Raw genomic sequence first — 26,829 nt, 5'->3', positions numbered from 1 at the left:
AAGTTTAGTTTTGTCCAATTATAAAAAGATTGTGTAATATATAGTAACATACATTCAGTGGAAATAAAAAGAGACAAAATACTTCCTCTGACACAAATATCAACATTATATTTTAATTTTCTCTACAGAATTCATAACATTTGCATCACTTAAGGAGACATCGCATCGGTAGCTCTAAGTGAAACAAAAAGTGCAATTATCAACAAACCAGTTTTTTTGTTGTTGTTTGTTCCATGTTACATAAAACACTGTTTACACTACACTATTGCACACAACCAAAGGGAAAAAAACAAAAGGACAAAGCAATTGCGCTTCTTGAGGAGTATTCATCAGAGCCAACTCTATACATACATACATACATACCTACATACAAAATGTTAAATTAAGTCGGGGGGGGGGGGAGGTGAAAGACCCTGTTAACTCGTAGTTTACTACAAAGTAGTTTTGATCAACCTTAATAGTCATGCTCTCCAATACCGCCCTAGTGGGTCTGTGGTGGGTGCATTAGCTTCGATCTGGCCTTGCTTGCTCGTCATGGTGGTTAGCATGGTATGGGAACAGGTAGCACACTCTGCGACAGGGAGAACAGTGTGTATTACAACAAGCAGGCAGTCAGTTTTAACCCAAAGGAAAGGGCTCGTAGTCACATGGCGGTATAAACACTGTGCAAGAAGCGGATCGGTACTCAAACGCTGTGATTCAGTGCAGTGACACTGTGCCAAGGAGACTGAATTGAGAGACGGATTCTCTTTTTTAGTTTTTACGTATGTTAACAAGGTGACTTAGCATCGTTACGGTGAATTTCACAAGAGCTTCAATAACAGCAGTCACAGTCTTTACGGACACAGTGAGAATTGTACTTAGTAATGCTGTCAGATGTAGTAAGTGTTTTTTTGTTTGTTTGTTTGTTTGTTTGTTTGTCTTGATTCAACACATTTACAAAGGTGAAGGCCATGTAATAATGTTCATTTAAAAAAAACAATACAAAACAGTAGCCGGCATTTATTTTCATGCACGTTGCACAGTTAGAGAATGATGCAAGAGGTTTTCACTACAAGTGATATAGTTAGCCCTTAAAACACAGTTCCCAAAATAATCCCCCATAATGTCATTACATACATTAGGCTACATTATTAATAAACAGATGTAAAACTTTACAGAATGTGAACAAAGTCTGAAATGTGTGAACATGCCTCGTGTATTTACAAAATGAGAAGATATCCTAATTACTGTATGTGTGGTGAAGTTGCTGGGCTGTGATTGGCTATTGAAGTATTAATGGGTACATGATTGGCTCATCAGGGCTTGCAAGCAGCGGATTGGCTGCTGGATACTGATTTAAGTTCTGTAACAATGACAAACATCTGCATGAAGGTGTACATATGTCTACATATGATCCTCTATGAAACAATGTAGAATGAATGTAGTGTCCAGCGAAAGGAATCTCCTTTCAGTAGATATTCCCCGTTTTTACCCTGGTCTCTAATCTTCTCTACATTCCTTCACACAATCGAATCTACCAAAGCTGAACTCCAAATACTAGCAAATGAACAACCACCTTAATGCAATTTTTTTAGACGCGAAACAAATTTTGATGGCACTTTCCAATGACTGATGACACTGTGTTGTTGGTAAGCCGGCTAACTGTAGGGAATAGTGCTGTGACCACAGTGATGATGCAAGAGCTGTCATGATCTTCTGTGAACATTCACCAGGTGGAATGTACATCTGGAAAAAGGTACAGGACGTTATCAGCTTGTGTCATTATTTGGCGAGCATGAGGGTGGCAAAAGTAACACAAGGCCTTCGTACCAGTAGTGCATGGCGACGGGGCCTAAGTGGTGAGTGTGTGTGTTTGTGTGGTGGTCTTATTTGCTTTGTGGCAGAGGTCAGAGTTCGAGGCTGGTGGTCACTTGATGATCTGCGGGCAGTCGCTCCAGGCTTTGGCCTTGCGCTTGGCGAGGGCCAGCCAGGCAGGCTCCGTGGACACCTGCTGCGAGTCCCCAGGAGGGAAGCGCTTGGACACCTCCTTCACTGCAGGCGGGGACGGAGTGGAGTCTGCGATTTCAACTGGTAAACACAAACAAAAACAAACACACACACACACACAGAGAGAGAGAGAGAGAGCGAGAGAGACCACAGAGGCGTTGAATTAGTTATGGAATAAAGATACAATTATAGATTGAGCATCAGTTGCCATGTTGGTTTGACACAGCACAGGAACTTGAACAGAGTGACACAGAGGTAATGCTGAAATTGAAGCAGTTGTGATTCCTACCAGTGACAGAGCTGGGCAAGGTGTTGGCTTTTTTCAGGTTCTCACGACGTTCAAACCTTCCAAGGAGACTTTCTGGTCTCTTGCCATCCTCAGGGGTCTGTGGTTTAGGAGGACCTGTGTTTCTATTCCCCTTACTCCCTGTTGGACTGACTACAACCTGTGAAGAGAGACAAACTTGAGTATTCAAAATTCTATCCAATATTTTTTGAGTGTTTTTTTTATCTCTCCCAGAAAGAACAATATATTGATATATGGGGGTTCCTATTTTGGAACTAGACCCCACTTGACTTTCAGTCATTAAGTAAACTGGAATACTGTCAAATAACGGTATTCTAGTATAACACTACATTACTATAAACAAATCTGAAATGCATTATATTGTTGAGCTCTTCCAATGAGAAGTTTGATTGTATTACATCTGTGGCTACTGATGTAGTGTACATCACAGAGATGCTGACGCTAACCAACACACACGCACACACACTCACACACACACACACGCGCACGCGCACGCGCACGCGCACGCGCACGCGCACGCGCACACGCACACGCACACGCACACACACACACACACACACACACACGCACTCTCTCCCTGACTCAGTTACAGGTTTGTGACATACGCTTTCTCGGCACTGTTTCTCTGCCAGCTTGGCTTCCCGTTGGGTTTTGCGCTCCTCCCTGGTCAGTTGCTGTTCCCTGAACCCCTTCTGTTTCTGGAGAGCCAGGGTGATCCACAGTGGGCCGGCCGCCTCCTTCTCCTGCACCTTCGAACTGTCCAGAGAGTGTCTACTCTGCAGCGATGGCTTTTCTACAAGGGGGGGGGGGGGGGGGGGGAATCACAAACAATACAAAATTCATTACATCAAAGCACCTTTTGTCAGTCTCTAGATGTTTCCCTGCTACACAATAACTTAACCATGTTATGAACAGTTAGAGTATCACATATTGTGTTTATTTATTTGCACAAATTGTTGTGTGTATAAACAATTTTCACAATCATTTTCTGACCACGTCTTTGTGGCTGAGAAATAATTATGTTGGATAATGTTGGATAAGGATGACACATGCTAACACATAAACGTTTGGTTTTCCCCAGTATCTTATTTTTTGTGTAGCCAATCACAAAAGACTGAAATGAGATGGTGCCAGACTGTAATGTATTTGAGCACTGTACCAACAATTGATCTGGTTACAGGCAGGAGCTGAAGGGAGTTGATCATGATAACTGTGATGTTACATGCAATAGTACATAACCCCAAGTGTTCTACTGCATATATACAACAATTAAACAAAAGAGCTACAATAACTTCAAATATTTTAGTGCCTTTTTACTACTGTGTTGTTACAGCATGTTTTTACTGTTTTTCAACCAATCAGACTGTGGGGCTAGAAATAACCACTGACTGAAATGGAAGTGACATACCTTTTTTGATAAGCTCAGTTTTCCTGTCAGTTTTCTCTCTCCACGGAATGCTGATGGAGGGAAAGAAAGATTTTTTCTCTTTTGTTTCCTCCTCCACGGGGCTGATTCTAGGCGAGAGGGTCGATGTAGACGCTTCGTCATCCTTTCCGGTGCTCCGCTCATCGTCGGAGAGGAAATGTTGCGATCCTTTCTGCTGGTCTCCTGTGTCACCAGAAGGGGGCGTTCTGCCCACTTTGATGAGCAGGGAGGACGGAGGGGGGGCACCATCTGAGGGCTTGAGGGCTGTGGTGAGTTTCTGATAAACAGGGGGTTTGGAGATGAACCGCTCACTCTCGCTTCGCACGGAGGGTACCGGAGATCTGCTGGGTTTCATTTGAGGATCAACACTGGGTGACGTTGCGGGCTTGATACCAACATTCTCTCTGAGAGGGGATGTAGGGCTAGACCTTTCGGAGAACACAGAGGAGTCTGACTCTGGGTCCATTGGGGTGAGGGGTCCGGGGACCCCATCGAAACAATCTCCAGCACTGTATCTCTTCTTCCTTTTCTCCGTCGACTGATCGTTGTGGAAGCGGAGAGAGTAATTGGTCCTTCTCAACTTGATCCCAAAAGGTGAGGGTTGCTCGTCCCCCCCAAAGTCCCTCTGATCACCCTCCTCCCTGGTGTCAGAGCCCTCGGAGTCCGCCTGGCTCGAGAAGTCTGTGTCTGGCGTCTGAGGAATGGGGGATCCCTGATTTGGACTGGGGACGAGGAAGGAAGGCAGGTCTTTGGCAAACATGCATTCCTCAGAGTTGTCTGAGATTCGGACGCTTTTAGTGACCCGAGTTTGGGTCTTTGAAGAAGAGGAGGGTGGCGATGGGCCGGGTCGGAAGGGTTCTGGAGAGACCGACTCGACGCTCCTGTCATCTCTCTCATCTTGACATAGTATCTCGGAGTTCCTGTTGGAGTCTCCGAACTTCTTCCGTGCCGGGGTGATGGAGAACTTGGCGCTAGCCGACAGGGTCTTTCTAAGGTTGGGGTGGGGGAACGGTGATTGGTTGAGGTCCTCACTCGTGGGTCGGCTCTGGTTCTCCTTTCGGCTTTGTGTGGGCTCTTGATTGTCCTCGTATTTCCCCTCCTCTACACCTTTAAAGATCTTGGATCGGATGCTTGCCCATTCTGCTAGCACAGCGGCGCTGGATTGATCTGATGGTGCGGCAGACAAATTCAAGGATTTTGTTTTCCCAGATTTACGATCTGGAGAGGTCTTGGTTTTTGTTGGTGCCCCCAGGCCCAGTAGTGACTTGCAGGCAGTGTCCTTGATCTGGTCTAAATTAACAGCAGTCCCACACAACTGGGCACCGGTAACAAGGATGGCTGTGTGGGGCACATATATTGAGGAGCGAGTCGGCGAGTCAGCACCTGCTGACGATGAAGCTTTAGCTCCCTCTCCTGTTTCAGAAGAAGAGGCTGCCTGCTGGCCCGAGCCTGGAGTAACCGGCGTCAGATTGACCTTCTGGAAAAGGATCTGCTTCTCCCCGGAGGAGACTTTGAAGGTGAAGGGCTGTCGCTCTTCCATCTCTTTCCATCGCATTTCCTCTGCCTTCCTCTTCCACTCCTCTCCCGCCACAGACGCTCTCTCCCGTTCTTCCTGCTGTCTGTTCTTCTCTTCCTCCTCCTCCTCCTTCATCCTTTCCTCCTCTTCAGCTAATTGTTTTCTCTCTTCCTCACGGAGTCGTTCCTCCTCCTCTCTCCTTTGTTTCTCCTCTAGTTCCCGTAGTCTTCGTTTTTCAGCCTCCTTTTCTTTTCTCACTGCCTCCTCTGCTTCTCTGATTTTCTTCTCCTCTTCCAGGCGCAGGCGCTCACCTTCATGACGCCTCCTTTCCTCCTCTTCCCTCTTTCTCTCGTCCTCCCTTCTTTTTCGTTCTTCTTCTTCTCTCATCTTCCTTTCTTGCCGTTCTTCCTCCTCCTTTCTCCTCTTCTCCTCCAGCTCTCTTCTAACCCTTTCTTCCTCCTCTCTTTTCATCCTTTCCTCCTGTTCTCTCTTCCGTCTCTCCTCCTCCTCCCTTTGCCTCCGCTCCTCCTCTAGCATGAGGTGTCTCTCCTCCACTAACCTCAACTCCTCTGCCTTCTTCCTTTCTTCTTCTCTCTGTCTTCCTTCTTCGTGCTCCCTCTTTAGCCTGTGTTTCAGCTGGTCTTGCTCATCTTCCTGGAGCCTCTGCTTCTTAGAGTGCTCTGGAGGCCCACCGGACTCCTCTGCAGCCCCCTGTGCATCTGTTTCCTCCTGCAAGAGGCCTGGGAGGTCCACATCTTGAAGTTCCTGCAAGGGAGATTTAAAAAGAAAAAAATTGTCAATATTCATCAATATTTAAACCATTATTTAAGGCAGCCATTTAAACCATTTTATTAAAGCTATTTTATTCATAGGCTTCTCCAGAAACAGCACAGTACACGAGTCATCCCAACATGGCTTGTCTCTGGATGTTGTTAGTAAGTCATTGTGTGTAAGATTTTACTAAAGTAAATGTAGGAGGTATAACCATAACCTTTTTCCCCTCTTTACCTGAGTGAACCTGCGGTGCTTTCTGGACACTCTCTGGTTTTTCGGCTTGACTGAGAGTTTGTGTTTCGCTGCTGCGTTATCCAGTCGAGGGCCGGACTGGGGAACGGCGTCCAGATTGATCGATTCGATTGTGCCCTCTGGCGGGAGAACGCGCTTGGAACGAGGCGACTTCCCAGGTGTTCCATGTGCGGCAGCCTGGGAGGAACAGTGCAACGAGAATACTCATACTCATACTCGTACTCCATACTCATAGCCACAGCTGGGAGGAACATGCAACGAGAATACTCATACTCATAGCCACAGCTGGGGAGTGTGAACAGTGCATTGTCATCGCATTTACATACATACTGGTAACAGCACAGCACACTGAACTATAACAGATATATACCTTGGTTTCAACATCAGCAGGCTCAGTTTCCACCTGTGCCATCACCTTCAGAGGACTTCCGGGGACCTCTTCTTCATCTGAACTGCCTTCATCACCCTCACTCTTCCTCGATGGAGGTTTCTGGCCAAACTTTATACCTTGAGCTATCTGCCTCTGTGTCCAATGAAGGAGATAATTCAGTGATAGAAGAAAATACTGATACAAACACGATATGTACAAACTCAAAGTGTACTCAATTTTCATATTTTACATATCCTGGTATGTTAGTGTTCACATGCCTTTGGGTGTTTGTATATTTTTGTGTATGTACAATTAGTGTGATTTCACTGCGTGTTCTGCCTGTGACTCACCTGCAGGCTGCGGACCTTATCCGACACATTCTCCTGAGACATGCTGTGCTCTGCGCTGGGCTTCTCAGCTGAGTCCTCAGGGATGAAGATACTGTCATGTGACAAAGCTCGAGACCCCAAGGGATTCACTTCACTGAAAACACAGACATAGACAGATTTAAAGAACAGAAAATAAGGGGAAACATGAAAACATACTTTTGTCAGAGGAAATAGAAATGTTCTCACTCATACAAGTCCATGTATTGTCGCTCTATTCCAGTGTCATATTCTATGTTTGTATCACAAGCTGCAGTTACTATTTCTGTTTGCTATTCTCAGAGAAAGTGTTTATGCAGTAGTAAGTGTTTATGGCCTGTTTTATATTTTCAGTCCATATAAGGAGATGATTGGAAACAAACAGCTTGTTGACAACAGTGAGTTACACATGCTAAAAAAGGTAGCATGTTAGCATCTAATACAGCAATACTGCAGTGCTGGCACTGTGAGCGTGATGACAGCTGCTGATGTCATCAAGACAGTTGCTTATTATAAACATTATTGTCATCATTGCTTTGCTTCTATCACATTAAAGGTGTAGTCCGTCAATCTAATCCATACACATTTTGCAAATTGCTCCCCTCAGTCCTCTAACTGTCTGTTCAGTGTTGGCAGTCAAAAAATATACAGTCCTGGCTCTGTAACAGGGAAACAGACATAGTGGCTCAGACCGAGCCATAAATAATCTCAGCCAATCAGCATGGTGCTTCAGGAGCATGGAAAGGAGGGGTGTAGTGTGATTGGCTGTTGAGTTCAAATAACAACCTTTCACAAAACCCGAAAAGCAGACTGCATCTTATTATCACCAGGTGACCTATACTGAAGACACATTATGTTATCTATACACAGCGAATTCAATGTTAGGCAACACTGAAAACTAAAGTTATAGTACTTGCCAGAATACAGTTAATTCAACACCAGCATACCCCTGACAGTGTGAATGAAATATTGTCACATATGATCACAATGTACCTCATGGAACTGTACACAAAGCGCCATAGTAGGAGAACTGCCATTCTGATACAGAATCCTTACATTTATTGCCAATATGATACAGAATCCTTACATTTATTGCCAATATGATACAGAATCCTTACATTTATTGCCATTATGATACAGAATCCTTACATTTCTTGCTGTCTTTACCAAAAGAGTTAAGCCTGCCTCACCTCAGATGCTGGTTTGCTTCTTCATCATCTGAGACCACCCCATTGCAAACATCCCCCACAGAGTGACTGGGCTTGAGTTTGGATTCGTCAAAGCCCTTCTCAGAAGGCCCCTCCCTCTTCTTCTTCTTGCCAAAGAGACGTCGGAAAGGTTGGAATTTGCCCTGTCGTCTCCTTTCTATAAGTGCAGAGCATAGAGTTGATATACACCTCAGCAAGTTTATGATATGGTATCAGCCTATTAGTGCCTCATCTCGTGTGTGTGTGTGTGTGTGTGTGTGTGTGTGTGTGTGTGTGTGTGTGTGTGTGTGTGAGTGAGTGAGTGTGTCTCTGTGAGCACATTCATACTGAGTGGGGTGTGTGAAAATATACATTCACATGTCACTGTGTTTATCCCAGCCAGAGAGAGACAGAGGCTGTGTAAGGAGTAAGGAGTTCTGATTCCACTTTGTTCTGAAGAACAGCCCTAACTAGAGACTCCATTTGCTGCATCTGGATGAAAACAAGAAACTTCCAGCCTGACTCGGATGACAAACAGAGGAGGGATAGATAGACCTCAGAACCACTGGGCTCGGGTTTACTGGCAGAGGAAGGCACTTACACACTCACACACTCACTCAGTAGCCACAGACATTGCATAATTCTCATTGACAGATGTCTGAATCTGTTACTCACAATCACTCTTTACAAACCATATCACCAAACTGGTCGTTGGGTGTATCACTTAAGATACATAATCTCTGTCCTTTGCTCTCATTGACATTTGTAATGTGCTGCACACAAGTGTCTAGGTGAATCATTCAATAAACTTTGAGCACAACGAGTCTGAGCATGTGTTCACAATCCCCGTATTCTGATTCAATTAGAAGACAAAGCAACTCTGAGCACCACAAAAGGGGATAGCCAAATCGAAAAGTCCTTTAGAACATAGATCAAAGCTTAATACGTTTTTTTTTTGTATCTACCCACACATGAAAACGCAGGGAGTGTGCTGACAGTCCAACCTTAATCCGTGTTATGTTTAGTGAACCACACCACCCAACTATGCCTATACTGTTATACTTATACTAACTATTCTATAACACAGTAAGTCATACTAGTAAGGGAAAAGATGAAGGATGCCATACAGAATTACTCCAACTCCAGTGAAAAAGCATTTTAACTATAAGTCTGTTTTAAGTGATCCTGCAGTGATTCCCTAGTCTAATCCCTAAACCTTCGAACCAGCAGTTTATTTTTTTTTTAAATAATCTAGCTCAGCAGAAAATTCTGTGTTAATCCCTTGATTACTTTGAAGATGTAAGATTAAGACAAATAAGTGCCATACTGTGGATCCCCAGGACACGAACAAAAAGATGAAGTTTTAGGTTACAATAATTCCCATGACCTCAACAGACTAACCTGAGTGAGGAAAATGACCTCAAACACTTGCTCCTTGCCTCAAATATAAAATGATCAGTATGAGATATTTCCTATGCCTTACCTGTCAGAAAGCCTCTGTAGGAAAGATGACTCTGTTCTGGCGCGGACAGCATGTGCGGCAGTTTACCACATTTTTGTGATCAATGAAAGATAACAGAAGGACCTTTGGTTTCATATTTCATTTCCCCATGAGACCGAGTTTTACAGCCAACTATTAAGTCAACTGACAGAAAAAGAACCCATGTCAAACGCCTCTCACGTGCTTTCCTGAAGAAATTTCTTTAACATGCTTATGCTTCAAAGTGAAAAAAAAATGCTCACTCAAATAGTTTTCCTCATTTCACATCATCAACCCTATGAATGAGCGTGGGAATTATTGTGTCCTTGTGGTATCTAAACTGCTATAAACTTTATCTTGCCAATTACGGTTACTGTTACTGGTACTGATAGTGTAAAATCCATGCAGTGGCCACAGCATGAATTATAATAGTTCTTTTTAACAGACGCAACCTAAAACCACATGTAGGCAATCCACGCTGCCTTTGTGTGAACTTTACACCAATAGGCCAGTCTAATAATGAGGTATCGTCAATTCAGATTACCACAACCCAAAATTACTCTAGCTATCCATTTCCCACAATTCATCCCAGCTGCAGCAACACCCCTCAACGCTAAGCTCCCGTCTCGTCTTACCGACTTCATCCCCTTCATGCAGTGTGTGTCTGTTGGAATTATCTAAGGCACCGTGCGATAAAATGTTTTTCTATTAATGACTGCGCCACTCGGGTGAGATGATGGAGTAAAGAGTGTTGCTGACGTCACAGACAAACACACACACACACACACACACACACACACACACACACACACACACACACAGAGAGAGCTCTGTGAGGGTCGGTGGGAGGGCCCAGGCGATGTGTCTGAGGTTACAGGGCCATACTACACCACACAGTAAAGACACACACACACACACACACACACACACACATACACACACACAGTAAAGACAAACGCTCTCTGCACTCTGCATCAGGCGTATCTCTTACCGCACTAAAAGTAGAAACGCGTGTGGAGTTTCACTTTGAGAGTGTCACTGGGACGGCCCCATTGTGGGAAACTATAAAAGAAAAAAAGTGTGCGCCCAGCCCTCTTCTTCCATGTGAGTGTGAGTGTGTGTGTGTGTGTGTGTGTGTGTGTGTGTGCGTGCGTGTGCGTGTGCGTGTGCGTGTGTGTGTGCGTGTGTGTGTGTGTGTGTGTGTGTGTGTGCGTGTGCGTGTGTGTATGTGTGTGTGTGTGTGTGTGTGTGTTCATCAGTGACTGTGTCTGTTATAGCACTTTTTTGATCGAAAAAAAAATTAAATAATTTCTAAATTTCGATATTGTCACCTGAGGACAATTTTGTTTTGTGTTGCTCAGGGGGGCCTGATCAGAATTGGTGAAATGTTGTATTCAAAAACAGAATGATTGCCCTCTGCCCTGTGCAGAACCATGGTCCATACACCAACACGACGTGCTTCTCTGTTACTTGCATAACATCTCCCTCACAATGCTGATGAAAGCCGATCTAGAATTTAAGAGCTTGCCGATCGTAAACGCTTGAGAAATGTCCTATCGCCGACGAGATCTGGACACGAGGCCATTCATAATGACACTCCGCCAAGAGGTGCCACATTACAGATTCCAGCCTCATAAAACTTCTGTACGGCCTTACCTAACAATTCATCAACCCCAATTATTAAAGCTACTCTGAATGGATCTCTCTGGGTTAGCATTTCTCCCCTAGAAAGAACTCATCATTCTTCAGAACCTGGACGATTTGGATGTTTTCCACAGTGTTTGAGCCCTAACACACACACACGCATGCTCGCTCGCGTGCGCGCATACACACACACACACACATACATACACTCTCTCCCCCTCTCTTGCTCTCTCTCTCCACCTCTCACTCCGCACTGTACTTCAAGACTGCAGTTATGATGCAGTGTTCTTCCTGTCCCTCTCCATCCCTCTGTCACAGCATGTCCATCCATGTCACAGCCTGTTCCCTGCTTGTGCTCTGTTATGGTGACCCACAATGCACCGCCCCCGGCGGGCTCAGCCAGCCAAGCGTGTAAGCGCAAAGGACACATGCTCTGCCGAAAACACACACACACACACACACACACACACTGTCTCCCCTTCACTCCGTGTGTGTGACCCACTCATCACCAAACCTACAACCCTCCAACATCAGTCTCCTTTTCGACCCTGCATTCCACTCTTCCACATGCTAAATCCACAGTCAGCACCCTTTACTCAGCACACAAATCAGACCCCCCCCCCACACACACACACACACAGACTCTCACACTAAACGACCAGCTATCGGCCGTCAAGTAAATATTGAGCCGCTGTGACAACAACGACGAAATGTGGCCAATCAAATCAATCTCTTGTCTACTGTCAGCACTAAGTAACATTCTGCGCTAAAGACTGACCTACATGTGAGATGCCCGTGGGCAGATTAGAGCGGGGGCACTGTCCAGGAACAATAACAGAGAGTGGCACCAACTACCCACACATGCACTACTACGTTGGGACACCACACAGAAATAAAGAAGAATGAAAAAAACACAACACTGCCCCACTTTTGCAAGCCTCCACACTCAGGCGTATTACCCTGAGTGAACCTTGAACTGAGCGATGTCATCTAGGGTTAGCCAGGGAGACACAATCAGGCACATGAAAGGAACAGCACTACTCTGATTACACAGGCTTCAGATACACTATTAAACGTACAATGACTGAAACACGGTCTGAACACAGAAATGCATAATGTCGGCTATTATCCCTTCAAACTCCGCATCAAAAAAGAATGTGTTGTGGACACATCATAGAGACCCCAGGGAACATCACCCTGGGGCTCTAACTATAGTAATGGATTCTCTGAAAAGGTTTTCTGGCTTATTACAGTTGTATTTACTCTGCATTATCATTCCTGTAAAGAGGTAAACATCACAAGAGGTTATTTCTGAAAGATCTGGAGCTGAGGAGGAAAACACACACACACACACCAAAACAAACAAAAAAAACACACACACACACACACATGCCAACACAGTGATTTTAAAGGCCTTTGCACAGCACACGTTTAACCAAAGGGGTGTTTGTGTAAGGATATCTGATCACACCCCATTGCCTCCACACCATGCAGAGTCTTAAAGAAACAGCACCAACAACAGAAGCACTGGTGTCCTCCAAAGAAATGCTGTAATCTTGCTGTTATGTCATCAAATTGGTGCTGTCTCTTTAAGAAGAGGCCCAAAAGGCTTCTCTCCAGTTTACCTGGGACGTCGGATATGGTTACGTCTAAACACGCCTCGTGCTTAGTTTCCTTGGCGTCCGTCGCCATAGTAATGGCGATCTTTGTCTGTGGTAGAAGTTGGAAAAAATGAGGCGTGAGCACAGGGAGATGTTTTCCACCATGGTTTCATGAACGTGTGAGTGTGTGTGTGTGTGTGTGTGTGTGAGAGAGTGTGTGTGTGTGAGAGAGAGAGTGTGTGTGTGTGTACGAGAGACTAAAAGGCAGGTTTTAGCAACAATGATCTCACTCCAATAAAGTGTTTGTGATTGGAATGATTTGATTAGAGAAAGGGAGAGAACCCCTGACACGAGTAAGCAGGAGTGATGGGGAGGAGTGGAGGAGCGATGGGGAGGAGTGGAGGAGTGATGGGGAGGAGAGAGCAGGGATGATGGGGAGGAGAGAGCAGGGATGATGGGGAGGAGAGTGCAGGGATGATGGGGAGGAGAGTGCAGGGATGATGGGGAGGAGAGTGGAGGAGCGATGGGGTGGAGAGTGCAGGGATGATGGGGAGGAGTGGAGGAGCGATGGGGAGGAGAGAGCAGGGATGATGGGGAGGAGAGAGCAGGGATGATGGGGAGGAGAGTGCAGGGATGATGGGGAGGAGAGTGCAGGAGCGATGGGGAGGAGAGTGGAGTAGCGATGGGGAGGAGAGTGGAGCAGTGATGGGGAGGAGAGTGGAGGGATGATGGGAGGAGAGTGGAGGAGCGATGGGGAGGAGAGTGGAGGAGCGATGGGGAGGAGAGTGGAGGGGAAACGTGAGCTGACATGAAAGGGGCGTTTCTGAGTACACTCATCCAGGCTGCAGTGCAGATGACACACCTCTGTGGACTCTCTCTTCTCTCTCCCTCTCTTCTCTCTCTCTCTTCTCTCTCTCTCTCTCTATCTGCCTCTTTCTTTCTCTCTCTCTTTCTTCAGTAATCCTCCCTTTCCGTCTCTGTTGTTTTGCACTATTGGTAAAACTCCCCTTCATGCATCTCTCCCTCTCTTTCTCTCCTTCAATTCTTTCTATAAAACACCCAGGTGTTCCCTTCAAACCTCTTTTCAGCCCATCTCTCATTCCTTTTCTCTCTTACCCTCTCTTCACGTGTCCCTTTCATCCCTCTGTTTCTCTCTCCTCCCTTTTTCCTTCCATGCACAACCTCTGCAACCTCTCTCAGGACTGGATGTGGTTGCCCCTCGGTGGCACATGGGCACTAGGTGCTGGTTGATTGCAGGCTGACCCTGTGGATAAACTTCACTGCTCTTAGTCAGACAAACAAACGGGCCAGATACCTGAGAGCATAGGATCCATTAACTCTAAAGTACTGTTAATGGAATGTGTGTGTGTGTGTGTGTGTGTGTGTGTGTGTGTGTGTGTGTGTGTGTGTGTGTGTGTTGGGGTGGGGTGGGGGCTTGTATTTGTGTGCACGTTCTTAGCATCTTACAGTGTATGAGAAGACTTGAGACAAAGGGATATAAAAGGATAGTGACAGAGAACAAAAAAAGAGAGGAAGAGAGAGACAGAAAAAGAGGGCTGGAGAGAGCGAGAGAGAGAGCGAGAGAGAGAGAGAGCGAGAGAGAGAGAGAGGAAGAGGTGCATAGCATCAGAGGGAGCCCCTGCGTCGTCTCCTCCATTAGCCCTGCATTAGATTACAGATGTCTGCCTGAGTCAGCAGTACTTCAACGGATGGCTGCTCCACACAGCAACCAGCGGCGCTGCTCTCATACCCACAGCAAGCCTTCCCCACAGTCTACATACCACACCACAATTCACCACACCACACCGCACCGCACCACACCACACCACACCTCACCACACCACACCTCACCACACCACACCACATCACACATTCATCACACACCTCACCTCAGTCACCACACCACACCACACCACACTACACCTCACCACACCACACCACACCACACTTCACCACACCTCATCACACATTCACCACACCACACCACACCACACCACACACACACCACACCACACACACACCACACCACACCACACACACACCTCACCACACCACACCACACCTCACTACACCACACCACACCACACCACACCACACCTCACCACACCACACCACACCACACCACACCACACCACACCACACCTCACCACACCACACCACACCACACCTCTCCACACCTCACCTCACCACTCATTCACCACACCACACCACACCACACCACACCTCACCACACCACACCACACCACACCTCACCTCACCTCACCTCACCTCACACTCACCACACCACAGTCTCCGCCCGACACCCCACACACTAGCGGACAGAAAAATCTGCATTCCTCCAGTGCTGCCTAAAGCCATCCCCTCTTGCCATCCTATCATCATCATCATCATCATCATCATTCTCATCATTCTCATCATCACATACAGCTCTCTCTCTGTCTACCTCTCCTATATGTACCCATAGCTGTGAGTTGTTTCATTGCAGACTGGGGACTGTGTTTATGTTTATTACACGAGCACATCTGTCAATATAATGCAGCCCTAACACACTTTCATCATCTGATCCATCAGGGGATCAGCTCCATATACCCTGAATAACCAGCAGGATTTCTGCAGCAAATCTGATTATTTAGAGAAGCCCCACAAGGTGCATATAGGGCGTAACAAAACTCAGTATAGGCATCAAAATGGAAATGAAGTACATTTTTTAAAGTAGAGCTGCTGTGACAGTATTTTTAAGTGTGTGACTGTGACAGATGCATCAATTGTTGCGTGTCTATTTTAGAACTAAAGTCCCGTTTTGCTTCAGCCAGACAGCATCTGACAGCTGCACAGTCTTCTGTTGGTCTGTGCTCTGGGCTGTCAGCCGGCACAGTGTGATCAGTGTTTGTGAGTGTGTGTGTGTGTGTCTGTGTGTGTGTCTGTGTGTTTGTTTGCTTTCATGTTTACATACAAAGATTCCACGCTCTTTGTATTTGTATGTTGTGTCATTCTTCTACATGGGGATTGTCTGCAATCATATACATTTGTGCATCGTTGTTAGTACGGGAATGTCTATATGTCTACATTCGGGTTTTCCCATGTTTTTGAGTATGTATATATCCCTGTGTGTGTGTGTGTGTGTGTGTGTGTGTGTCTGTGTGTGTGTGTGTCTCTGTGTGTGTGTGGGTGTCTGTGCCTGTGTGTGTGTGTGTGTGTGTGTGTGTGTGTGTGTGTGTCTGTCTGTGTCTGTGTCTGTGTCTGTGTCTGTGTCTGTGTCTGTGTCTGTGTCTGCGTCTGTGTGTCTGTGTCTGTGTGTGTGTGTGTGTGTGTGTGTGTGTGTGTGTGTGTGTGTGTCTGTGTCTGTGTGTGTGTGTGTGTGTGTGTCTTGTGCTGCAGTACACTGAATGGAGCTCAGCTCAGCTGCGGATGGGATGGGCGAAGCACGGGGTGAGCCATGTGCCCGGCACAGGCAGCCAGTAAAACAGAGAGATGCTTTTGACGAAGGGGGGGTGGGGTACAGCTGCAGACAGCATCCCAGTGAGGTGCTCTCCACACTGGGCAGGAGTGCAGCAGTGCCCCCAGCAAACAGCATCGACTGGAGCTAGCCCCCTTTCACACTACAAAGGGGCATACTGCAGTGCTTGGGCTTGGCACGACTCAGCATTGCAAAAAAACGGAGAAAAAAACAAAAGAAAACAACAAAAAAACCTGATAGAACCAGCACTGAAACACAAGGCAAAGCGTAGCGCCGGCCACACTACTGCACCGATGCAGCACCAGAGCGCTAGCAGCGGGACTGAATCTTTCCCCGGTGGTGCACATTCAGTGCCTCTTATGATGGCATAATCACAGTGTTTGTGCTCCGATGCACAACAGCACAACAATGGAGCACGAACAGTTAGAAGGCTTGACATTTGCCTGTGTGAAGAATGGTCATTAACTCAAAGGGGGGTGGCTCTATAACTCCTCACTCAAAGGAGTAGCACAGCGTTGCACTGATGTGCCAAAGCTCAATGGCATGTCTCAAGTGTCCTGCAAAGCCGTAGTTAGTTGTTAGCATGGATCATTAGCCGCAGATATTACATTGTGGGTTAGTGGCTGTTGCTTGGCTGTGGTGTGGCTGTTGGCTAACTGTTTGTGCCGGCTGATCTTGTTCATTGCTAAGGCACAATAGCACAGCTAGGGTGACCAGATCACAAGGACTTAAGAGGGGGAACAGTGCAACACAAATGGATAAAGACAATATGCCATGAGTTGCACAACTAACTAGTAAAAGTAGGCCAGTGTCAATTAAACATCTGCCGTGGATAACCACAATCACAAGCATACATTCTTGTTGTGTTATTTCTACCTTGCTCAAAAAAGGTGCGTTCACTGTCAGTAAGAGGAAGACTTTCACTGTAGGTACTACTCTATCGTCACGACCTTTTCAAACCTTTGATGTAAAATGATCCTGGCACTAACAATATTGACCTTGTTCAATCTGAACCGATATGGCTTTTGTAGCCCATGAAGTGTATCCAAATGTTAAAAGGTAAACTCCACTGCACACTGTTATCTCCTCGTCAACGTGACTTACTCTATGCAGTGAAGAAGACAGAGACCTTTTGAGTGCAGAGATTTATTTGCCAGGCCTGGACAAGGCCATCTTATGGTGCATGTTTCTGAATGAACAGCTGCAATCTCATAAAGAAATGTTTTGTGTCAGAATTGTGAAACCCTAGTAGTCATATCTAATCTATTATGTCCCTCTTACTTGCCAATAGAAGTCTGGTCACCCTATGAAATGATGGAACAGTGCAAAACAGAAGCTTAGCATCCTAACTTGACCATGATATAGCAAAGCTGTTTGCTAGCATCGCATAGCATCACCTGAGCTAAATGCATATGACTTGGCTGATGAAATGCCACAGTTAATCACATTAGCATGATGGACTAAGTCAATGTAACTGGCATAATCCAGTGATTATTAGTGTGGCTTAGTGACAAAGTTTACCATCAGGGTAAACTCAAAAGCATGCCAGCACAGTGACTTAGCTTAGACTAAACGTGTTTACACTAGCGCACACAAACACTTATCATACCCTTTACCTAATTCAGCTGCACAGCTCGACAAGGCTGCACACCACTTCAGTAAAACCTTAGGAAACATTGACTTGCTCTTCTGCACCTTGTGTTTCCTGTCTGTTCTTGTTTTGCTATATTTTGTCACGTGTCCCGATGCTGATCCTCAGTGGCTTTGGAGAAATACAACAAGACACACACAAAAAAAAAAATAACACAAAGTATCTCAACAGGTTATCTTACGGTTAGGCGTCTACACATGGTATCTAGAGGCAGCAAACCACGGGCCAAACGTTTTCATTGAGAGTCTACAAGAAGGGAGATGGAGACATGGATGAGAGATGGATGGGTTAGAAATGTCGCTCTAAGTGCTGATCGTGGGTCAGGTTTCCACTTCAAGCAATATGAGGAGAGTCCACACTTAGCCCTGGATCAGCATTTAGACAATCCCACCTACAGCGCACAACAGTTCATCTACGATGTAGAGATGACCACACACGACTGTACGCATGGGCATGAATAAGAGTAAACCTGCTGTGCCACTGAGGTGGGATAATTGCGTCTTTTACCATGTACTGCCTCCCTCACGTCTCCAGGACAAGCAAAGTACACATCAGTGAGAATGGCAGGATGTCGATATGCTGGCCAATGTCTGCATGCAGGCAAATGTAAATGTAATTCCAATGTACAGTGCCAACAACATGTTCAGGGGCACACGTATCGAACAGCACAACTTTACTCTACATCCCCATACAATGGACATGAAACACGATGAATGTAAAACCACAGCACTCACGCCACTCATAGACCTTCTCCCTGTCATTCTACAACAAGCAATCCTGCATTGCACAGCAAACCCCAGTAACGGTTCTGCCCTCTGTGAGACTCCCAGTCACACGGCACCGCGTGTGAGAATGAATGACAGTTAAGAGACAGTGATGAAAGAAACAGCGTGAACGTGAGAGGTCTAGGGAAAGGTAGAGGACGCTGGGGTGGATGTGGGTGGAGAACCAGCTCATGTGATCAGGGTTACATTTTCCACAAGCTCGCACCGTCAGCATCACTGAAACCATGTCAACACCATGTTCCCTGTCACACTAGCCAAACATTGCTATTAAAGTTTACGCATTTTCTAGCTAAGCTCGCTGGCATTACCAGCTAAATGGCATGACTTCTAGTTTGATTAGTTCATAAGTACATATTAATAGTTTAATAAACAGTGGATAATTGTATATGGTACTGCTTTCCTGACCTATTCATTTTGCAAATGAAGATGTTTGAGAAATGTTAAATTGATATGCCTGTTGTGAATGAGAATCCAAGCTTACCTTGTTGCAGTTTAGATGCAGGTGAGGGTGCGGAGTTTAGATGTGCGCGTGCCGTGTTTGTATTTGTGTGTTTAAAGGTATGCTAGACTGTGTGTGGGGCCGTTCCACTTGCCTGCTGTTACTGTGGAACTGGGGCATTACCTGGAGTCAGGTGTCACATTGCGCAGATGCAGTGAGAGCTGGAGTGTGTGTGTGTGTGTGTGTGTGTGTGTGTGTGAGTGTGTGCGTGTGCTCATCCAGATATGTTTGTCTTTTAGTCTATGTTCATACTATAAATGAATGCACTGGTGTGCGTTATACAGTTTTGTCTTTGACTTCAGTAACTATACTTTGCATATTTACTGTGAGTAACAGCCGTTATTGTACCTGGTTTTGTATATACAAACCTAATGTCCGTACTCTCTCCACTGGCCTATGTAAGTGTATGTGTTTTAAACATGATAAAGAAACGTTGTTATAGGTAGCTACTAGCTACCTTGTTGTCTGTATGTCTTCATACAAAGCCACCAAATATCCATAATGACATTTGGTTAATAATGGATACGGTTGTGGCTGGATATATCATGTTTGAGCGTGCCTTTCCATGTGCATGTGAATATGTTAAGAGGGCTATATATAGAGCTGTGTACCATGCAGTCTGTCAGAATATATCAATGTGTATGTGTGTGAGGGCGAGAGTTTGTTAACGGGTGTGTGTGTGAGGGAGACGAAGATGAAGAAGATGACAGTGAGGAAGTTTAAAGAGCCGAGTTAATCATTGCTAACAGAGGAACACTTTTGCATGTGAGTTTGCCATTGAATGTGCACATGGACATGAATAATGAAGACTACGCAGGGAAAAAACATATCAACTATGCAGTCTGTTCAGTGTCATGAATGTGTGTATGTGTGTGTGTGAGAGAGAGAGAAATATAAAGAGAGAGTGAGAGACAGAGACAGACAGTGAGAGAGGGTGAGAGAGAGAGAGGAAGAGAAGGAGAAGGAGAGGTCTTGGTGAGGTAGTATGGACACTTATACGGCAGTGTTTGTTACTGCTAACAAAGATACACTTTGTTGCCTAGCCAGCTAACCAGTGCAGAGGAGAACACTACACCATTGATCAATTCCAACTCCCTGACATGCACAAAGAGAATCGTTGTTGATTAACTGTAAGTGTGTGTATGTGTGTTTCTCATATTGCTGTCCGTGAATGCATAGCGGAACTACAATTCCAATAATTTGCATTTTATAGTTAGTGACAAAAAGTTAAAATCATGAATCCTGCCTTTCTTATGTTATATGATATAATGGTAGCAGGTACCTAAGCATATTAATTTAATTTAATTTACACCAGTTAGTTGTGGTAAAACAGTGATTGGCTGAGAGCTAGGTAGTTAACACGAGTCAACTGAGCAGTTTCTACTAACTACTAACTTGTAGCTGTACTGAGATATAATTTCAAACAGATACTAAAGACTCTGCTTTAGGTTTTGGTACTGGCACTGGTGCGTAGATCCACAGTGGTAGGACCTAATATCCCACAATCCACCATTCCCTTTCACTTACTATTGTGCAAATATTACCTATGGGTAAGGGGTATATTTTCTGAATACTTCAACATAAAATTGAAATTTGCATAGTAATCTTTACACACTTGAAGTGTACTATAAATATTTTCCTCAGTGGCAGGAAAATATGTGTATTCTTGGAAGTGTAGTTCCCCCTGAATCCAAACGTGGGTTACAAAGCAGCCTCCATGCCACTTTGGTCCAGGTTCATAGGCTGTATCAGCCAACTGTACTGAGCCGTCACCGAGGCTATCACTGACCCGTGTCTTGCGGCTACTGCAGTCCCTTATGTATGGTGTAGTTTCATTGAATTGTCTGACAGAAGTTATGGTAATCAGCCCTCAGGGACCCCAGTGATCTCGTGGCACTGACTCCTGGCTGCACTTCAGATGCATTGCACTTCAAAGAGCAGAGTGATTCCCTCTAGCTACATGCTGGCATCGGGGCCGAGATCGTGCAGACCGCATTTAATAATAACAACAACGATACTCCCACGAAACACACTCCAGAGATATTAGCGAAGGGAGTCAGGAAACACATTCCACGGAACATCGGAGCAAGAGGTCAGTGTGAATAGGCCGATTCACAGCATCTCCGCTTGCTGAAGACACTCTGGTTTTTGGTTGTTTTACAATCACACTGTTGTAGTTCAAACTCGAGGTCTCAGGGTTTCACAAAAGTCTGTGTGTGACTGTGGTCAAATCTCAGCCATCTCTGCATACAGCCTGCATAATGATAGCTGGGTTCCCTGCCATGTCTTCAGATTTTGAGAATGAAACTTCTCTGAGAGAGAAAGAGACAACTGAATCAGTGTCCAGAATTGCCATGTCACACTGAAACTGACGCAGAGCCATAAATTCAAGACCACTTTTCTTCCCAGCTGAAACACTAGCCGTTGCAGAGGTGCACCCTGGAGCAATCCTTTGTATTCAGTCCAGGCAAATGACAGCTTAGATAAAGGCCGACCGCGCTCATCTCCTGCACTGTGGTCATTATGCCATAGGATGCTTCGTGACGTAATCGCAGATACTGTGAGGCCAAGTGTGAAACATCCAGATGACATTCCAACTCACAATCACAGTGCGCTTTGCCAATAATAGCCGATGCTTCAGGGGGGAAACTTCAGCTGTGACATATCCTAACAAGGAGGGTTGGTCTTTCAGATCAGATATCTACACTGTAGATTATATCACTCCTGTAAGGGGCGGTACATATGCATTTGAAAGTCCACCTGTAGTTTCATGCACTCAGGCATCAGTGCGATCTCAGTATAAAAATATATAATAGCTGTCAGAATGAGCTTGTAATTCCACTGAGCATTGCAGATAATAATCGGGAAAGTTAGCTACAGCACAAAGGCTGATTAAAACGAGAGGAGATCTTGGGTCAAATCTGGTGATGTAATTACCCTGTGCGCGACTGTGACTGTCTTCTTCATCTTCCTCTTCCTCTTCCTCCACCTCGCTGTCTGTAACTAGTGTCTGTCAGGCAGCACACAGTGTTGACAGACGTGTTACTCTTACATAAACAACCCAAACACTGTGGCTGTGATTAGAGTAGCCTCTTTGTATCTTTTGGACACATGAACACTCGTGTTCTTAGATGAGGAACAGACGTAGCACTGTGTACACATGCTCTCGTGCCGTCATTCACATTGCAAAACAAACACGTCCCTCATGCTGGCCTTGTGTCGGTCCATACCCCTTGTCTCTCTGGAAGTCAAATGCTCTTCCACACTATCGTTTTCTGTCCTTTCCAACCTCGTGATTTCCCTTTGTCTCTGTTTTCCTTTGTTATCTCTCATCCCAGACTACGGCCATAAAAACACTTTTGCATTGTCTCTTCTAACTTGTCAAAGCATCAGAAAGTCTCTTCAACTACCACATTCCTCCACAATAAATCTTCTCAGATATGATTGTTCTCCTGCATTACATAATTGCCTTTGTCCCTTTTTTGTATCGCTCCTTCCATCTTTCCCCTCTTTCTGCAGCACAGACTTCCTTTGCCCCTTTGTTCTGTCTGCCTCGCTTACATTCTTCCACACACTCAAAATCACATTACAACTCTCTCTCTCTCTCTCTCCCTCTCTCTCTCTCCCTCTCTCCCTCTCTCTCTCTCCCTCTCTCTCTCCCTCTCTCTCTCTCTCTCCCTCTCTCCCTCTCTCCCTCTCTCTCTCTCTCTCTCTCTCTCCCTCTCTCCCTCTCTCTCTCTCTCTCCCACTCTCTCTCCCTCTCTCTCTCCCTCTCTCCCTCTCTCTCTCTCTCCATATCTTTGAGGGCAGATTCAGAGGTCTTGTGCAGACAGTGGCGGCTCTGCTAGGCACATCAGCTAGCTGCTTCAGATGCCTATCTTCTCCTCTGGCATGTCTGCACTCTACACTCTACTGTGTCGCCCTGCTCCAGCTGAGTTATGGCCTCTGAGCCCAGAGTGTTTCAGTCAGTATCCCGCCGCCTCTGTGGCCGTTCAACTGGACACACACACACACACACACACACACACACACACACACACACACACACACACACACACACACACATTCACACAAGGCTATGGCCTGGGGCTCAGAGACCAGAGAGCATGGAGGCATCTGGGCGGGTAAAATGTGTACAGGGAGTGTGTTGTACACAAATACTGGATGAATTAATCCATACGAACTGGTGCACAGAAGGCCAAAAGGAATGGTCAGTCTGATGATTTAAGGTGTCAGGTGAGTATGGGAAAGAAATCAAACAAAGAAAAGAGATCATAATATTGATGTGCATTTTGTCTCTGTCTCCCTCTCTCTATGTGTTTGTGTGTGTGTGTGTGTGTGTGTGTGTGTGTGTGTGTGTGTGTGTGTGTGTGTGTGTGTGTGTGTGCGCGTGCGCGTGCGCGTGCGCGTGCGCGTGCGCGTGTGCGTGTGCGTGTGCGTGTGCGTGTGCGTGTGCGTGTGTGTGTGCATAATATGCATTGCCATTTTATGAATGAGACTGTGGTGGCCTGGTGCATGGCTTAAGCCTTCACCTTGTGTTGTAGACATGTCCTACTCACACAATGACTTATTGATCTTTGTGTTAATCTGAATCTTTTCTGCCTGGCAACATTCAGCCAACTGACATACGTTTAACTGGGTCACCCATAAGGGCCCAGTCATCAACCTTCTTTCACGACAACAAAGGTATTTCAATCAAATTATTTTAAGCTAAGACGTTTTTTTTTCTTTTATCAGTCGGTGCAATCAAGGTCTATAAAAAGGAAATTGTTTAATTTGTGTCTAAAATGTAAATGGATTCTGCTAGTCTTGAAAATCTCAAGCATTTTAACATGAATTAAGGAAGACGATGCATTATTTTGCAACAGATAGTTAGATCTGAGAATCTGCTTTGCTTGAGACATATGAGTATATCCTCAATGGTATGCCAGATATCTACATTCACTGAGGTACAGTATGTTCATCAAAGTCAAAGCAAAGTCAAAAGCAAATGTAAATTCCTAATTTTGTTTCCTCCTGAGCAAAAAAGCTGAACACCTTGACCATGACCAGTCACAAGTTCTCCCTCCAGTCTTTTGGCACAGCCTTCTCTCCAGACCCAGCCTCAAACATGTCTGTTCTCATCCCAACACCTGGTACACAGGACGCACTTAGGTCAAAGGCAAGGGGCTTTTCTCCTCCACTGGGCTGGTTGTATTGATGCAGCGCTTTTCATCTATTAATATTAATCTCCTCCTCCATTAAATATTAATGTTGGGATTGGGAGTGAGGCCAGCGGGTCACTAGATTCTTCTGCAAGATTAAAGAATGGAACCTAGTGAATGAAAAGATCACTCGATTACACCGGGGAGTATGATTAACTGCTCTCCCTATCGTGGGGCTCTCCTCTCTGCATCCTTATCAGTGATGGAGTTGAATCCACACACTTTAAGGTGGCTGAAGGCTTACCTTTGACTCTACCTTTGCCATGTAAAGCTGTGTCAGCTGGCTGGTACTAAGACTAGTCCTATCCATCCACCGTTCAATCCATCTACCCATTCATCCATTCATCCATCCATTCATTCATCTATGTATCTATCTATCTATCTATCTATCTATCTATCTATCTATCTATCTATCTATCTGCCTTTCTAACCTGTAGTATTCTAGTACACTCTGGAACAGTGACCCTATTTTTCTTTTGGAAATGAAACTGTGACTGTGTCAAGTGGCCCCTACAAGAACTCCTGTCATGGCAGATATTCTGCCAGATGTCAACAATACTCTCTCTAATGGGCTCTCAACTCCTCCACCTTTAAAAATGCCCTTCATATTAGGCGTAGGACTCTATCATGGCAGCCTACTCAAAACAGGGCTAAATGTGTGGGATTCATAAACTCTCAGAGGCATAAGTGCCAAATACGTGTGAAATTCATATTTAATAAAGAACAGAGTAAACTATGAGCAGGAGAGGAGGACTATTATCCTAAAGGCTTTCCATTTACTTCCAACTAGGCTGCTACTGGTAGCGTACAAAGAGGTTTGTACATTATTCAGCTCCCCCCAACAAGGGGATGCGCACCTTATACGTCAGCAATTATCTCATGGATATTTCTGATCTCTCGAATGAGTGAGAACATGCGAGCTGGTTTCTCGAATACTGGAAAGAGACTGTTTTTTTTTTTTTTTTAATCAAAGATGAACTCTGACAGACGTAGCCATGCAATGACATCCAAGCCCGGTCTGAAAAGCATGATGTTACTGCTCACATCTTTGAAACAACAGCATGCACTGTGTCAAAGTTAGCTTATAGGCTACGTTATGAAAGAAAAGGCAGCCAGTGATACCCGTGAGAGCATGGGGGGTGTCGGCGACACGATGGCTGAGGGGGCAACATATAATACCCACAACCAAACGTTTTCTACGTTGGCATTATGAGTGAAAACGGGCAAATATGGCTGAATCGCAACACTGGTAGAATAGCTTATAGCCTAATTATAGGCTATTTTATTGTAGACGCATCAAATCAGCATAATGGCAGAACCTGAACCAGATGTTTGGTGGACAATGTCGATCATAAAGGCTAGACAATAACACAGTATTAGGCTATGCAGGCTAATGTGAAAATCATATGAATAGGCTACAGGGAGAAATTGCCTATTTTTACAAGAGCAGTATAATGCATAAGGTAAAATGTCAATCCACACATCGATCATCATTGCCCTCCTGCAGCGCGCACGTCTGTGTAAAATGCACAATTCCCTTGTTCTCATGCAGAAAATAAAATAGTCTTCCATGGCAAGGTCAATTTTACAATCAAAGCCATAATCAGATTACTTAAAATAAAGAATAAAACAATAGATCCCTACCACCTTGAAGATCTTAAGTCTGATGAGGTGTTCCTAAGCGTCTTGCAACCCGCGGCTCTCCCCATTCACGCGCAGCTTCCGACCTCCTTTGTGTGTTGCTGATGCTGCGAGCACTCGCTCTCCTGCCGGCGGACAGACAAGCATGCATGAGCACTGAGCAGTCGTCCAGAGCGCTGACTGCCGCGAGGTGGCTCCGCTTCCCGCACAGCTGCACGTGAGCCGGGGAGGGTGTGGCTGATGAGGCCGCTTTTGGCAAAGAAAGCGTCTGCCCGCAGACAGCAAAATCACTCGCTTGCACAAAGCTGCCGGTGCCAGCCTCCTCCGACTAGTGATCAGTAATCGAACTATTTTACGCCTGCTGTCAGTTAGGCTGTATACCTTTCCCTGGAATTAAATTTGAGCGAATATGCAATTTAATTTGTAGGCCTTTGATGTTTATATGCGCAGATAGAGTAGGATATGCTAGTCATCTCTGCACATCAGGCTACCCTAAGTAGGCTAACATTTTCTTAAATTATGGACAGATTACGAATATTTTGTTGTTTGTTATTAGACTGATATCAATATAAGGCCTACAATCAGCTTAGACATTTAGCGTGAATATTTTATTTGTTACAACTGTTATGCAAGGATGTATTACTAAATACAATTTCCAGGACATTCAGGGTTAAGATACCT

General features: G+C 45.3%; 1 protein-coding gene across 4 annotated transcripts; it reads right to left on the bottom strand.

Moving 5' to 3' along the window:
* Nucleotides 1-86: 86 nt before the first annotated feature.
* On the bottom strand, nucleotides 87-26,242 carry cracd (capping protein inhibiting regulator of actin dynamics). 4 transcript variants are annotated; one of them, XM_031574392.2, is made up of 10 exons: nucleotides 26,155-26,242; nucleotides 17,985-18,130; nucleotides 8,190-8,364; nucleotides 6,985-7,117; nucleotides 6,635-6,787; nucleotides 6,247-6,441; nucleotides 3,705-6,003; nucleotides 2,902-3,089; nucleotides 2,279-2,435; nucleotides 87-2,070 (listed from the first exon to the last, which is right to left on the bottom strand). In XM_031574392.2, the coding sequence occupies exons 2-10, from the start codon at nucleotides 18,043-18,045 to the stop codon at nucleotides 1,910-1,912; spliced, it is 3,522 nt and encodes a 1,173-aa protein (XP_031430252.1). In that variant the 5' UTR covers nucleotides 18,046-18,130; nucleotides 26,155-26,242; the 3' UTR covers nucleotides 87-1,909. The 4 variants fall into 4 exon arrangements, with proteins under 4 accessions (XP_031430252.1, XP_031430254.1, XP_031430253.1 ...); XM_031574394.2 differs by having other exon boundaries at nucleotides 26,152-26,240; XM_031574393.2 differs by lacking the exon at nucleotides 26,155-26,242 and having other exon boundaries at nucleotides 17,985-21,748.
* Nucleotides 26,243-26,829: the final 587 nt, after the last annotated feature.

Source organism: Clupea harengus, chromosome 10 (assembly GCF_900700415.2).
Source record: "Clupea harengus chromosome 10, Ch_v2.0.2, whole genome shotgun sequence".
NCBI classification, from domain to species: domain Eukaryota; kingdom Metazoa; phylum Chordata; class Actinopteri; order Clupeiformes; family Clupeidae; genus Clupea; species Clupea harengus.
Note: the sequence above shows the minus strand (reverse complement) of the source record. Positions and strands in the feature narration are given on the sequence as shown.